General features: G+C 35.5%; 2 protein-coding genes across 2 annotated transcripts; one reads left to right on the top strand and one right to left on the bottom strand.

Moving 5' to 3' along the window:
- The first annotated feature begins 603 nt into the window (after window positions 1-603).
- LOC109100539 (calpain-1 catalytic subunit-like) lies at window positions 604-11,049 on the top strand. The gene is made up of 22 exons (XM_019113974.2): window positions 604-753; window positions 2,237-2,483; window positions 3,590-3,659; window positions 4,459-4,577; window positions 5,175-5,308; window positions 5,477-5,645; window positions 5,831-5,914; window positions 5,998-6,083; window positions 6,162-6,236; window positions 6,934-7,094; window positions 7,497-7,666; window positions 7,767-7,778; window positions 7,944-8,155; window positions 8,541-8,580; window positions 8,670-8,735; window positions 8,834-8,891; window positions 8,980-9,044; window positions 9,439-9,507; window positions 9,622-9,700; window positions 10,174-10,287; window positions 10,381-10,439; window positions 10,526-11,049. The coding sequence occupies exons 2-22, from the start codon at window positions 2,238-2,240 to the stop codon at window positions 10,550-10,552; spliced, it is 2,115 nt and encodes a 704-aa protein (XP_018969519.1). The 5' UTR covers window positions 604-753; window position 2,237; the 3' UTR covers window positions 10,553-11,049.
- Window positions 11,050-11,708: 659 nt separating this feature from the next.
- Window positions 11,709-12,279, bottom strand: LOC109100540 (39S ribosomal protein L14, mitochondrial-like). The gene has a single exon (XM_042737455.1). The coding sequence runs from the start codon at window positions 12,262-12,264 to the stop codon at window positions 11,857-11,859; it is 408 nt and encodes a 135-aa protein (XP_042593389.1). The 5' UTR covers window positions 12,265-12,279; the 3' UTR covers window positions 11,709-11,856.
- Between the last annotated feature and the right edge of the window lie 4,087 nt (window positions 12,280-16,366).

The raw sequence follows: 16,366 nt of genomic DNA, 5'->3' as shown, positions 1-16,366 counted from the left end.
GGCGCTCCCCCCAAAAAAAGGACACTTGGAGACTCCAAATAGCCCTTTGTAACCATCAACACATAAAATGCTGTTAATTTTGGTCTCTAATGAAAGGTTACACTCAGAGCTATTCTATTCCTTATCCAGATTCACTGTCAATCATTGCTGATACATAACTGGAACATTACAGACAAAACAAAATCCATGACATTTTTTTTACTTTTTTATATATTAACTCGACTCTTTTCGCGTCTATTTAGCCCATTCTGACCAATTTAAAACTTTTGTTTTTGATAGATATCAGCGCTATAAATTTAAATAATTATTATTTAGCCCATTCTGACCAATTTAAAACTTTTGTTTGTATTAACATGTTGAAGCGTCTATTTAGCCCATTCTGACCAATTTAAAACTTTTGTTTGTATTAACATGTTGAAAACACTATAAAAAAAAAATATACAATACCATATACTGCAATTAATAAATAAAATAAATAAAATACATAATTTTTTATATACCGTATTGTTTTTATGCCAGTTAGAAAAGATCGAGGCTTGCTTGGGACTCTCTCAAATCTACCATAATTCGGACCCGTTATTTGAAAAGTAGGGTACTTATCGTGACAAGTGCACTTGTCTGTCTCGGTGTTTATCGCCCCGCCTCCTCTGGACTCACACACTGAAGCTCTAATAGTGTATCTTTCGGGAGAATATTACTGTATATATCACACATCCTCCTCACAGAAGAGACTGACAGCACCGCAGCTGCAAGGCAAGTTTAGCGGTTCTCGTATTTCTGCCCTGAATCATGTCGAGATTTATTTATTTCTGTTCTGTCCGTGCTGTTGGTGTCCGTCGGCCTGCTGTAGTCTGTCGCACTAAGCGCTTTATTTAGTGTCCGATATGCATGTTATTGAAGCTTGAAAACTTTTTAGGCTAGAGTAGCATCGCTAGAAATGAATAATTGATGATTAAATGAACCGCAGTGATTTACACGACAAAATGCTTGGCATGCCATACATTTTAGAAATGAAATAATGTATAGAACAAACATATGCTTAATAAATCGCCACTACAAGTGTTTTTAAAAGGTTAAATATAAATATTAAGGTTTTAAAACGGATTTTTCTGAGTATTAATCGTTTTTGTACATTTATCTAAATACAAAGCAGGTTCACACTGAGTGTGATTTGTGTTGAAGTGAATGGGAGGCCCTCAGTCTGCTGTGAGTTTTGAGGCCAGCAGCACAATGCAGTCAGTGATGCAGAGAGATAATAGAAATATGACTCAAGTGCTGCGACAGTCTAAATATACAATTATTTGCCATGCACTGCCAATAATTAAGTCTAAAAATTGAGTGAGATTCTTTTAGAGCAGATTATGAGTCTGCAAACCTGCACATATTTAACTGAGCAGAGCCACAGTACAGCATTTGACACCAGACCTTCTGCATCTGTTCTGTTTACATTTGTAACCTTATTGATATGGAATAGTATCCATCATTTACTTGAAATTTAATTCTAACTGATGCCCAGTAATATAAACAAGAGGGAGAATGTGAGCACTGTGTGCTCAGGCACTGTGACAGTCAAAATAAAAGTCCTGCCTCGAACACATCAGCCAAGAATAAAAACTTATCGGCCGATGCCGATATTTGAAAAATGGCAAATATCAACCGATATATCGCCACTAGTTAAAATATTTTGTAAAATTGCATTAGAAACTAAATATCAAAGCAAGTAGCATCTGCAAAAAAATTGCATTGTCAAGTTCATCATTAACATGTTCCTACTTTCAGTTATTACAGTTATTACTACTTCACATAATCCTCTTTTTTTTTTTTTTTTTGGAAACTGGTGATGATATCCCATAAACCTTAGTGTAAATTACAAAGGGCATTACCCTTTCAATAGGTACTAATATGTACTTTTAAAGTGCCAACATAAGATAGCAATGTGTAGTATTTAGGGGTAAATAAGGTACAGAGATATTATTTTTAGGCTTTTTTAGCCCCAGTGACAGCTTTGTACTTTTTGTTCTGAGTGTATGGTCTTTTGAAAGCTAGTGTGCATAATTTGCATTTACGTGTCAATTATGGAGTTTTTATGTTGATTTGTCTTTTTTATTATAGAAAAAATACAATGCTATGTAGTCCGTGTCTACACAAAGGCACAAAAATTATTAAAGTGTTTGAGTATGAATCTCTTTGCTATCAGTTTTGTTATTTAGAACTGCTTTGCATCTCACGGTTCCAGAATGTTCACATATGGAGGAATCTCGGCACAGATCAGTGCTAACAGACTACAGGCAGAAGGTGTGGGCTCTTTTGAGCAGGCTTTACACTTCCAGAACCAGGACTTTGAGGCACTCAAACAGGAGTGTTTGGAAGGAGGCTACCTGTTTGAAGACCCCTGCTTCCCCGCAGAACCACCCTCTCTTGGCTTCAAAGAACTTGCCCCGTATTCCTCCAAAACCCGTGGTGTGGAGTGGATGCGCCCTACGGTGAGGGGGAAACAAGGCTGCATTTATTTGATCAAAAAGTACAGTAATTTATTGTCATTTATTTCTGTGATGGCAAAGCTGAATTTTCAGCAGGCAGTCATTGCTTCAGTCTTCAGTGTCACATGACTCACCCAATCCTTGCAGTAGTTCGTAGTCAGAATGTTTATAGCCACACTGACCCCTCCCTTCTCTCTATTGCAGCTGTTGTCACTATTATAAATTCACATACGCAAGGATTATAACATTTCTCTAGGCACACTTAGTCAGAGTACACATGATTCCTGTAAAGTGGCTTCATTCAGATTAATTGTTAATTCATTACAGAATATGAGTTTGTTTCTCTGGTAACATAGGAATGGCGGCTTATGTCATTCCAAAGCCTGTTATTTTTTACATAATAAATAAAAAAATATCTTATTTTCAACACCAGGGTTATCATAATTAACTAAATCCAAAACTATCAAATCATAAAAAAGTGTTACTTGAAATAAAATAGCTTAAACGTATTTTATTTTAACTAGTTTTTTTTTTACCTTGATGTACTAAAATAACTAAAACTGAGACAAAAATCTATAAAAACTATTTATGTGTGTGTGTGTATGTGTGTATATATATATATATATATATATATATATATATATAATAGATATATATATATAATAGATATATATATACACACATACACACACATACATTTACATATATACATACACACATATATAAAACTAAACTAATAAAAATGGAAAAATACTTAAAATTCTGAAAACAATAATTAAAATTACAATGAAAACATACAAAAAAAACTTTTATTATTATTATTCAATAGTATCCTAATTATGCTACAATAACACTCTTCCATACATTGACAGTTCATGATCACCCCACATTTTAAAGGATTCTTCAACATTTTTACTTTGCGTTAAAATTTCAAAATAAATAAACAAATAAATACAGTTTTAAAAATCAACCATACGGGTTTGTTACAAAATGAGGGTGCTTTTTCATTTTTGGCTGAACTGATCTTATAAAGTCTTGACTTATTAAAACAAATATCTTTGGGTTGCCTAATTCCAGTCTCAGCCCCTCTAATCCCTCGTTTTCTGCAGGAGCTCTGCGATGATCCTCAGTTCATTGTGGGTGGAGCCTCACGGACAGACATCTGTCAAGGAGCTCTGGGTAAGTTTTCTGGCTGTACAAAAGCCATCGAGTCTGCATAGTTTCGAAGCATTTGTCTCGGCAGGTATTACGAGTCATGGAATCCCCTCCAAATGATTCAGAAGCTGTAAAACTCAAAGCATGACTCACCACAGAGAGAGCAGCTCATATAACTGACCTGAGGCGTGTCTGCATGTGACTCATCCACTTCCCACTGACCTTGAGTCAGTGCATGTTTGTGATTCTGCCAACTTTTCTCAATCAATGTGCATGTCAGATTTTTCTAGTTATATATATATATATATCTATCCACCATAGTACAGTACATGTTTGTAATCCTTTTACATAAGCTAGTTTAAAACTATCAAATACAGTACCAGACAAATGTCTGCACACCTACTCATTCAACATTAGTAGTGTTTTACAATAATATATATAAATTATTAGTGACCAAAACAGTTTAACAATTGAAAACTCTCGTATATTAGAGCCAATAATGGTAGTGTATGTTCAGCCTGCCACTGGCCCTTTATGGTTTTGAGGCTGTGGAAAATTCCTCTGCTCTGAGGTGAAGATCTGAGTGGGTTGTAAACAGGATTGGGTTTGCACAGGCCTCACAGAGAAAATAAACCCCACCCCTTCCTCTGTGTCCCCCTGCTGGTCGTAGAGTGGTAGTTCAACTCCTGTGTCTTATTAAAAGACAAAATATTGATTGAAGCATTTTATTCAGGGATTTTGGTATCACAGTTTAAATTGCTATTTAAATAAATGGCTTTATTTCTCCTTGCCGTGTCTGTTTTTTTTTTCTTTTCATGGTCAGGTGACTGCTGGCTCCTTGCTGCTATAGCCTCGCTGACTCTTCATGAAAGACTCCTCCACAGGGTCGTCCCTATTGGTCAGGGCTTTCAGGATGACTATGCTGGAATCTTCCACTTTCAGGTTCTGAAACACAATTGTGTGCTTAAATGTTCTTGTTGTAAATTATACAGTAAATAGGGTTTTTAATCTGAATATTTATGCTTAAATGCTTATATTGGCACAAACATGTATTGGGCTGAAATATGAATTTATTTTAAATAATCATTGTTATTGATTTAATTAAATAATTAACTAATAATATTTTTCTTCTGGCCCCATTCTTTTTTAAATGGCAACTTATATGTATCTACATATACAGAAATACTTGGTATATATATATATTGCATGTTTCCCCAAGTATTTCTTTTTGATTTTTCTTTTAGTCTTAAGATGCAATGTCACATTGGCAAAAAAAAAAGGTCAGTTGTCTATTTTAATTGTCTGATGTTAATTATCAAGCAGATTTCTGTTGGGCAGCTGAGTGGGAAAATTTTTCGCCCTCAAGCGAAATTCCAGATTGCATTGATTGTATTGAAATTACTGTGTTTTACCAAAATTTGCAACTTTAAATGTGAGCGCATCTTTAATCTGGAGCCCTCTCAGGCTTTTCTCCATACTAATCACTGTCTATCATTTGTACGTTAGGTTCATTGCAGTTGCTTTTTTTCTGTTGTGCAGTTCTGGCAGTTTGGTGAGTGGGTCGACGTTGTGATTGATGATCGGCTCCCAGTCAGAGACGGAGAGCTCATGTTTGTCCATTCAGCAGAGGGAAATGAGTTCTGGAGTGCCTTGGTTGAAAAAGCCTATGCTAAGTATGTCCTGATAGACATTTTGGTGAAGGCCAGCAAAATGTGTTCTTACTAAACAAGAATCATTTTCAAAAGTGGACAGTCTCTTTCTTGTTTAATAAAGATTTTAGCATAGTCTGAGGACAGACTCCTTACTTGTGTGTGTGTGTGTGTGTGTTTGTTTTGTGCCAGGCTAAATGGCTCCTATGAAGCTCTCTCCGGAGGATCCACTACTGAGGGTTTTGAGGATTTCACCGGAGGGGTTTCAGAGATGTACGAGCTCCGGAAGGCTCCGAGAGACCTGTACCGAATCATCAGCAAAGCCCTGGAGAGAGGCTCCCTGCTGGGTTGCTCTATTGATGTGAGAACTAAATATTTACTATACTTCGTTTACTACAAAATTTGTTTTATGTTACATTTAATGTTGGTTGTCATTGCATGGATTTACAAAACACTAATCATATAGGTAATTTGATATCTCTTTAGAAACCTTTATTTAACTCAGTCTAGATTTAGGTTAATATATTATCTCTGATTGTGTATCAGATCACCAGTGCCTTTGACATGGAATCTGTGACGTTCAAGAAGCTGGTTAAGGGTCATGCTTACTCAGTGACTGCTCTCAAACAGGTGATGCTCTCAGTATATGTTGCTCATAAGCACATTTGAGTTTAATTTTGACTGCCTTCATGTGTGCGATCTCTCTTTGACAGGTGGAATTTAGGGGTCTTACAGAGAGGCTAATCCGCATCCGTAACCCATGGGGTCAGGTCGAATGGACCGGGGCCTGGAGCGACAAGTAAGAAATAACACAGAAACTCTTATTCAGTTCAGCCCAAGTCACTGAGTAAGAAGACTGTGTATGTTTCCTCTCCAGCTCCCCTGAATGGGATGAAATTGATCCATCTGAGAAGGACGACTTGCACTTAGAAATGGAGGATGGAGAGTTCTGGTGAGCTTTATCAGCAATTAAAATGTAAGGAATACATCACCCAAAATTGAAACATGGCTGAAAATTTACTCACCCTCAGGTTATCGAAGATGTGGATAGGTTTGTTTCTTCATCACAACAGAATTGGAGAAATTAAACCATACAACACCTGCTCACAAATGAATCCTCTGCAGTGAATGGGTGCCGTCAGAATGAAAGTCCAAACAGCTGATTAAAGAAAAGTTGTCTTGCCTGAATCAGGAGAGAAATATGCACAGATCAAACACTGTTTACAAGCAAAAACAGTCCAGAACAGTTCTAAACAAATATGTGGTTGGAGGTTTTCACTGGAGGAAGCATTATTATAGATTCTGGACTTATATATTGGCCATAAGCATTGGTTTGAAGTTGAAATGCCTTAGTGATGGATTTGTTTCTTACAAATATGCAATTTTTCACTTACAAGATGTTAACTGATGGATTGGAGTCGTGTGGATTATTGTGATATGTTTATCAGCTGTTTCCTAATTCTGACGGCACCCATTCACAGCAGAGGATCCATTGGTGAGCAAGTTTTGATGAAGAAACAAACTGGTGAGTACATTTTTAGAAAACTTGTATTTATAGGGGAACTATTCCTATAAATTTGACACATCAATAGACCAAAAACGCATTCTGTATGCTCACAGCATAAATAAACACTTGCCTTTGTCACCAGGATGTCGTTCAATGAGTTTTTGCGGCAGTTCTCCAGGCTGGAGATTTGTAATCTGACCCCTGATGCTCTGAGTGATGATGACCTGAGTCACTGGAACACCATCAAGTTTCACGGTGCCTGGCGGAGAGGCAGTACCGCAGGAGGCTGCCGAAACAATCCCAGTGAGTAACACGCCTGTTCACATCCAGCCATTGTCCCTGATGTGTTGCTTATTAGTTATTTATTTTTTTGTGGAAACAGTGGCACATTTTTTCCTAGGATTGTTTGACGAATTCAGAGTTTGAATGAATGGTATTTATTTGAGCAAGAAATCTTTTGTAGCATTATAAAAATCTTTACTGTCACTTTTAATCAATTTAATGCATTATTGCTGAATGAAATATAAATTTCTTATTAAGTAAAAAATCGTATTTATCTTACCACAAACTTTTGAACAGTAGTGCATAAAGCATCATATCATGAGCAAGATGAACAATTATTCATTAATAAATCAAGCTCAGGTACCAGCTTTATCTGGGATTTGAACCCTTGACTGGTACGTGTTCCCCTGTACTATCTGGCAGACACATTCTGGATCAATCCACAGTATAAGATCACATTGCTGGAGGAAGACGATGACCCAGAGGATGAAGAAGTGGCCTGCAGTTTCCTGGTGGCTTTAATGCAGAAAGACCGCAGACGGTACCGCCACCACGGACAGGACATGCACACCATCGGCTTTGCTATCTACGAGGTGAAGAGCAAAATAGGTTCAAATTGAGTTTATAGATTTTACTTTGTTTTAGAAAGGAAAAAATGTCTAATTGTTTCCTTTCTTTTTCTCCTCCTTGCAGATTCCTGAAGAGGTATGAACCCATGTCAACAATTTCTTTGTTAAGTAGGTTTGCCTACATCATTAAGGCATGTATACTTCCATAAACAGGTCATTTATTTTTAAAACAGAAGGTTGAATTATGTTCTAGATTATTCACAGTGGGATAATTTTGTGTACCATTTCCATCTGTCTGCAGTATGCCGGCTGTCAGAACGTTCACCTTAAAAAGGACTTCTTCCTTAAACACTCATCGTCTGCCCGCTCTGAGACCTTCATCAACCTGCGGGAGGTGAGCACTCGTCTCCGCCTGCCTCCCGGTGAATACATCATCGTCCCCTCCACCTTCGAAGCCAGCAAAGAGGCTGATTTTGTCCTACGAGTCTTCACTGAAAAGCAGTCACAGACAGAGTGAGTGTGTGTTCATTTTTGAAATGACACCCAAAAATGAATATTCAGTCATTGTTTACTCACCCTAATGTTATTTCTGACTAATTTCCAAACTTAATTTTTCCACTGAGAGTGGACAGAGATTTCATACATTCATTAATGCAATACAATCTATTATAGTACATACATTATATATATATATAACAGAAAATGATCATCATTTTTATGTTTTAATATAATTTTAATATAATGTATAGCTATATAATGTCATATGCACTACTAAGATGATGCAGTTATTTTCTCATGTCGTATTTCCTATTGTGTTGCATGGAAAAAAGAAAATTGGATTTGGAATGATATTAGGAATAGTATTTATTCTGTCACATCTTTCACTTTTTCCTCAAAGAGAGTTGGATGACGAGATTTCAGCTGACCTGGAGGATGAGGTAAGATTTTGGATCCACATTAATTAGAAAACAAAAGCCATATTCTTTCGACGTTTTAATAAACGTGGCCCCTTTGGGTTTTTTTATAGGCAGAAATTACAGAAGATGATATTGATGACTCTTTCAAGTCCTTGTTTGCCCAGCTGGCTGGAGAGGTGAATAAATACATGTAAAACCGTGTTTTTCTATTTTAGGTCTGCTGATGTTAGAACATTGCATTTAAATATTAACTTTTTTTAATTTCTTGTTTTAGGATATGGAGATATCTGTCCGTGAACTCAGAACTATTCTCAACAGAGTAGTGTCCAAACGTGAGTAACGCTATTTCACCTACACTTGGGGTCAACGCAGTCAAAATGAACCTGTTTATCAGAATTGAATGAACTGTTTCTCTCTCAGACAAGGATCTAAAGACAGATGGCTTCAGCATGGAGTCGTGCAGAGCTATGGTAAACCTCTTGGATGTATCCTTCACTATTTAAAAGAGGATTCTGGGGTTAAATACAAGTTAAGGTCTATTAACAGCATCTCTGTCATTCTCTCGATCACTGTGGAAAATAATTTTGACTTGTTCTTGAGTTGGTAAAAACAAGCAACAACCCTCTTTACATTAAAGCAAATACAGTGGAAGTCTGAATTTCAGAAATTCTGGATGTTTAAATGCAGAAACCTGAAACTCAGAGGCTATGTTTATTGGCTTTAAATGCTGATGACAGCGAATATTTGTGCAGAATATGTTAATAAGAAGCGTTTATTCTGGTATATTGCCTTGCTAAATTATTTTCTGTGTTAAGTGACATCTGATCAGTTGTGATCAGACAACCAGTATCTGTTTTTACTCTTGACTCCGTTCATCAGAAAGATGGTAGTGCACGGTTGGGTTTAATTGAGTTTCAGATCCTCTGGAACATAGTAAGGAAGTTGCTGGTGAGTGTCTTGGGTCAGCCTTTTTTTTTACTACTTTCACACACTATGAAATGTTCATAGCTTTTTTTAGTAAAGTGTTCAAAATAAATATTTCATGCTTTCCTTTTCACTCAGGGGATCTTCAGAGAGTTTGATATTGATGAGTCAGGGACAATGAGCTCTTATGAGATGCGTCTGGCTGTAGAATCTGCAGGTAAAAGAGACATTCATTTCATTAAAAGGGTGCAAAAACTTAAATGACTTGAGATCATTTACTGTCCATAAATGTTTGTCACGAGTCAGGATTTTAATATCATTTCTTTTTTTTCGTAATTGAAGAAATTCATATTTTTTATTCAGCAAAGATGTATAAAATTGGTCAAATGTGACAGTAAAGACATTTATAATCTCACAAAATATTTATATTTCAAATAAATACTGTTCTTTTAGACTTCTATTAATCAAAAAAATCCTAAAAGAAATTCAGCTTTGCCATCACAGGAACAAATTACACTGAAAAATATTCAGTATCACAATATTACTGTTTTTACTGTATCCTAATAGTGAGCATAAGACTTATATTAAACGAAAAGATGATCCATGAAACCCCAAATTTTTAAATGATGTATATATAAATTAGTCTCTCTGTAAGACCCATCCTGTCATCCTGTTACACTTTCTTCACAGGCTTCAAGCTCAATAACAGACTCCACCAGATTCTTGTAGCCAGATACGCTGAGAACGAGGCCATCGATTTTGATAACTTCGTCTGCTGCTTGATCAAGCTGGAAGCCATGTTCAGTAGGTCTTTCTTTTTTGTATCACTCCATGTATTTTTTTAAACATACCCAGAATGCTTTATCCCAGCTTTCATGGTCCTGCACTTCCTTGTAGGATCTTTTCAACAGTTGGACAAAGATGGAACAGGAACGGCTGAGATGAACCTATCTGAGGTGCTTTGGCTTGATTTCACTGCAGTCAAATGTTAAAACAAACCATCTGCAAAACACTAATCTCTCATTGTCCTTTTGTTGTGTAGTGGCTCTTCATGACCATGTGCGGATGAAGTAGACCATTTTATAAACATCGAACTCAAGAAACTGCTGGAAAGTGCCTCAATGCTGAACTCCTCATGCAACAGTCCCACTATAACCTCATTAGAATACAGTGCTGCTAGGTTTTTAAGGATTTCTTTTTCTCTCAGTATTACATATTGCAGTTACACTACAAAGTAATCCCCTCTAGTGTGAAACACAAGAAAGAAGACCTCCACTCACCGCTGCTGTAATGACTGAGAAACATCATGTGCATGGGATAAATATCACGTGAGCTTCAAGTTTTGTTTTGTCCTAACAGAAGACCGACCTTTATTTCAAAAGGCTGTCTGAATAGTGCCATAGGGGGAAAAAATAAAACACAGCACTGCATGTTCTCCTGTAATATGAACTTATGCATCGTATTAAAAAAGCTTTAGATGCACAATGTGTAATTATGTAGATATTGTCACTGATTTCCTATGAACAGAGCTTCGGAATAAACTGCTGTTGTGCTAAACTTGCATAACTGTTTTATTTCATATGTTCTGAAAACAAATCCTAAGACCTGAAATGTTCTGAAAAGTCATACTGGAGCATTTAATGGTGATTTGTGTGAAATTGTATTTTTAAGCCTGTTTATGTTAGTAATTTTGAATTATCACACGATTCTGACGTCTTTGCTGAAAATTCAGATTAAAAAAATGTCAATTGTAAGATATACATTCACAGTTCTGAGGAAAGAAGTCAGAATGGCAATACATAAATGTACAAGTCTGAAGGGGAAAAATCAGAATTGCAAGATATAAACTTAATTTCTGACTTTTTCTTGCAATGCCAAGTTTACATCTTGCAATTGTTTTTTTTCTGTTCTATTTCACTTTTTTCTTCAAAATCAAAAAATAAAAAATTTGAACTTTATCTTAGAATTCTTATTTCTCCCACAATTCTTACATTTTCAGAATTGCAAGTTTATATTTAGCAATCCTGAGAAACAAAGTCTGAATTTTGAGATATAAGCTCAGATTTTCAAGGAAAAAAGTCTGAATTGTGAGAAAGAAAAGTAGCAATTACTTTTTTTTATTATTTTTTTTTGTCCCATGGTGGAAAATGGCACACTTTAATCAAGTTGATGTACCATTCTCTACAAAATCATAAGTAATAACTATAGCAGATAGTATTACAAAGTTTCATCCACATATTTTATTACAAATTATTCCACAAGTAATCATGAAAGCTAATTTCCTGAATGGCATTTTTATATTTACAAAGATAAGTAGTTAAATACAGGAGACGCATTTTAGGATTTGTCCTCCCAGAATACAAAAACACCAATTTAAACGAATCGCTGAGCAATGGCTAACAGTTTCGAGTATTCCCCCTCCATTTTGCGCAGATGTGTTGGTATAGGAGCTTTTATTCTTGTTCCTGTGGGGTTTCCATTCTCTTCGATCAAAACCACGTTATTTGAGTCGAAGCGTGGGGTCATTCGAGCTCCAGGCATCTTGTGACCCACTATGAGAGCTTTCTTCTTCTGTCCTTTAATGGCCAGTAAGACTCGGTCGCCCACTTTGCCAATTCCATTCTTGGTGTATACGTGAATGACTTTTGGTGGACGGTGGTGGTGGGCATTCCCCAGAGCGCTGTTGTCCACCACCCTCACGCGTGTTAACTTCTGAATAGCGCCCACAGCTGCTGAGACGCTGCAGTGAGATGATAATATGATGGGTTTGGTTAAGAACATAGAAGAGCATTGAACTGTCAGTGCTACATGACAAGTCGACACATTTAAATAAATGATTGTACATTTGTTTTATTAATTAGTTATATATCATGTCTAATGATCCTATATAAAAAAAATAAAACAGTACAAAACAAAACTATTTAAACATTACTAAAATAATTTTCTTCAAATAAATATATATACATATATACAGTACAGGTCAAAAGTTTGGAAACATTACTATTTTAATGTTTTTGAAAGAAGTTTCTTCTGCTCATCAAGCCTGCATTTATTTGATCAAAAAATACAGAAAAAAACAGTCGGATATTGTGAATATTATTACAACTTAAAATAATAGTTTTCTATTTGAATATACTTTAAAAATAACTTATTCCTGTGATGCAAAGCTGAATTTTCAGCATCATTACTCCAGCCTTCAGTGTCACATGTAACATCCAGTCTATCACATGATCATTTAGAAATCATTCTAATATTCTGATTTATTATGAGTGTTGGAAACAGTTCTGCTGTCTAATATATTTGATGAATAAAAGGTTAAAAAGAACTGCATTTATTCAAAAAAAAAAAAAAAAAATTCTAATAATATATATTCTAATAATATATTTTCTTTACTATCACTTTTTATCAATTTAACACATCCTTGCTGTTTTTTTATTTTATTTAAAAAAAAAAAGAAAAAAAAAAAATTACTGACCCCAAATTACTGACCAGTAGTGTATATTGTTATTACAAAATATTTATATTTTAAAAACATAGCTTCTTTTTTTTTTTCTTTACTTTTTATTCATCAAAGTATCCTAAAAAAGTATCACATGTTCTGAAAAAATATTAAGCAGCAGAACTGTTTCCAACTTTGATAATGAATCATCATATTAGAATGATTTCTAAAGGATCATGTGATAATGATCCTAAAAATTCAGCTTTGCATCACAGAAATAAATGATAATTAAAGTATAATAAATTTAAAAACAATTATTTTTAATTGTAATAATATATCACAATATTACATTTTTTTCTGTATCTTGGATCAAATAAATGCAGGCTTGATGAGCAGAAGAACCTTCTTTCAACATTAAAAATAGTAATGTTTCCAAACTTTTGACCTGTACTGTGTGTATATATATATATATATATAATATATATATATATATATAGCAAAACATTTAAATTCTTATGTGTGGTAAATCATATATATTCAGAGCAAAACATTTAAATTCTTATGTGTGGTAACTAATCTATAACAAAAATTACCATAACCACAAAAATTAACGAAAACAGCACAAACCAAGAACCCAATAAATTCAAACACCAATACGTGATCATAAAAGACAAAATAAAACCTCAAAAAATTATTCAAATCAAACCCCTCCACCACATCAGAAAAAATCACACCGGACAACGACAGGGCCATCTCGACCTGACATTAAACAAGCCAACATTTAAAACAACCAACGATTTTAGAAACTTTGTCGCTGTTAAATACGAGTATATTTTGGACAATTCTCATGTTATTTAACTGCCTCTGGTTATAGGTGAAAGAAAGCAAGAGAAGGAGGTGACCTCTTAACATTGGTCAAAATATTCTTGAACAGTGATATTAAATAGTGTAAACAAATAGCGTTATTAAATACCTGCTCAGATAATTCACGCCACACCAATGTCATGCACACATCTGCGACGTTTGCTCTTGTTCTTGTATTGATTCAATGGCAGCGAACTGAGCTCATTCGCGCCACCTACAAAGTAATGAATTGATTTTGTATCACCCCCGGCCTGTTTTCTGTTTTCGGGCCTTGATACAAGTGGAGCAAACTTGCAAAAACATAATTTTGTATATATTTTCTGTATTTATTTTTAAACTTTCTTTTATTTATTTGTTTATGTGTTAATTTACATAATTATTATTTACATCCAAAAATAAATTTAGGAGTTAATTTAATTAAAAATGTATTGTTTTATCAAGTCATGCATTTCTTTATTTTGTGTTATTTATTTGTTTGTTTGTTTTCTGCAGCCTTGTGGCCCCATTCATTTGATCAGTGTATATAACAGCTCAGGCCTTGATACAAGGAAAAGGCAGTGAGGAAAAGGGCTCAGAAAATCACTCTGGATCCCTCTCATCCAAGTTCCCTTTTTGAACTTTTGCCATCTGGCCGGCGCTTCAGAGCCGCAAATACCAGGACAGCAGGGCACAAGAACAGTTTCTTCCCCCAGGCAATCTATCTCATGAACAGTTAATGTTCCCCACTTATGCAATAAAAATGTGCAATATTCCTTATTTGTTACCCCTCCATCCTAGTACATCCCTGCATCTTACTCTATTCTATTCCATATCATCTATAGCACACTGTTCATACAATTTATTATTGTTGTGTGTGTGTGTGTGTGTGTGTGTGTGTGTGTGTGTGTGTGTGTGTGTGTGTGTGTGTGTGTGTGTTGTTGTTGTTGCCTCTGTGTACTGGAAGCTTATGTCACTAAAACGTATCACCCCCGGCCTGTTATCATCTTTAAGCAACTAAAAAAAATATAAAAAACTTTCAAAAAAATAATTAAGTGGAGCAAACTTGCAAAAACATAATATACATAGATTACTTATAGGATCTGTAAGCAACGAGACATTATATAAAATGGTTTTAATTAAATTGTTATTTCAAAAATCATTTGATGAAGTACAGAAAACGAAAAGATCAGGCCTTAAATTGTATGTAGAGTACAGAAAGCAAGTCAGAGAGCTTAGTTATGTGAAAAAATAACTAGTTAAAAAATTAAAAAAAAAAAAATCAAAAAATTACATAATGTGTGGCCTAGCGGATATCAGAAAGCTGATATAACTTCAACTGAAAGTAGAATGGCTTATAACACAATGTAAAACGGTACAGTACTAAAAAGTAGTGACTCCTGCCGTGCTGCCGCTCCACTGTGCTTAGAAGAGACTGTATCCTTGCGCCATGCAGCGCAGGAATTCCTTTTGTTTCGAATATTTAAAATCTTTACAGTTATACATTTAAATGTACGTTTATTTTCAGCCAAGATCAATGACATATGATATTATGATATAATATTATGTGAAAAAAAAAATCTAACTAAAATTTGAATGCAACAGGACTACTTGGTCAAGCGGAAGGTGTTGTCAGAAGATCATTTGAGAGGGTAGGTCCCATGTGAGACCGTCTAGAGTTTGAAAAAAAAAAAAAAGTTTAGAGTTTGTGATTGTCCCTGCTAAAATGTGTGCAGTAAAAGAAAAGTGCATTTTGATAAATGGATAGGCAGGGTAACATTGAAATATTGATTCACACATTTTCATTTAAAAAGTAGTTATTTTGATCAGATCCATAAAATATTACACTGTTATATTTGTTGTTTAAAAAGTGACTAAGTTTAAAGTTTAAAGGTGTAAAGTTTTTAAGTTTGAAATCATTTTGCCCACATAGATCCAAGAAGGTCCCATATGTTCAAACCTATATGGGACCCACATTGTGAAACACACATGGGACCCCACATAAATTGCCCATCTTCAGCCCATGCCCACATAGATCCCATGAATGCCCCATATGTTCAAACCTATATGGGACCAACATTGTGAAACACACATGGGAACCACATAAATTGCCCATCTTCAGCCCATGCCCACATAGATCCCATGAAGGCCCCATATGTTCAAACCTATATGGGACCCACATTGTGAAACACACATGGGACTCACCATAAATTGCCCATCTTCAGCCCATGCCCACATAGATCCCATGAAGGCCCCATATGTTCAAACCTATATGGGACCCACATTGTGAAACACACATGGGACTCACATAAATTGCCCATCTTCAGCCCATGCCCACATAGATCCCATGAATGCCCCATATGTTCAAACCTATATGTGACCCACATTGTGAAAAACACATGGGACTCACATAAATTGCCCATCTTCAGCCCATGCCCACATAGATCCCATGAAGGCCCCATATGTTCAAACCCATATGGGACCCACATTGTGAAAAACACATGGGACCCATATAAATTGCCCATCTTCAGCCCATGCCCACATGGAACCCACGCTGCCCAGGTATAACCCATATGGGGCCCAAAAAACAAATTTTACCCCAGA

Source organism: Cyprinus carpio, chromosome B13 (assembly GCF_018340385.1).
Source record: "Cyprinus carpio isolate SPL01 chromosome B13, ASM1834038v1, whole genome shotgun sequence".
Classification (NCBI taxonomy): domain Eukaryota; kingdom Metazoa; phylum Chordata; class Actinopteri; order Cypriniformes; family Cyprinidae; genus Cyprinus; species Cyprinus carpio.
Note: the sequence above shows the minus strand (reverse complement) of the source record. Positions and strands in the feature narration are given on the sequence as shown.

What these genes read in the sequence shown, in the direction of transcription:
- LOC109100540 (XM_042737455.1), bottom strand. Translation starts at nt 12,264, where the DNA reads ATGTTCTTAACCAAACCCATCATATTATCATCTCACTGCAGCGTCTCA.
- LOC109100539 (XM_019113974.2), top strand. Translation starts at nt 2,238, where the DNA reads ATGTTCACATATGGAGGAATCTCGGCACAGATCAGTGCTAACAGACTA. An exon ending in CAGTGACTGCTCTCAAACAG is followed by an intron (nt 5,915 to 5,997) that starts GTGATGCTCTCA and finishes TCTCTTTGACAG; the next exon opens with GTGGAATTTAGGGGTCTTAC. An exon ending in CAACAGAGTAGTGTCCAAAC is followed by an intron (nt 8,892 to 8,979) that starts GTGAGTAACGCT and finishes TTTCTCTCTCAG; the next exon opens with ACAAGGATCTAAAGACAGAT.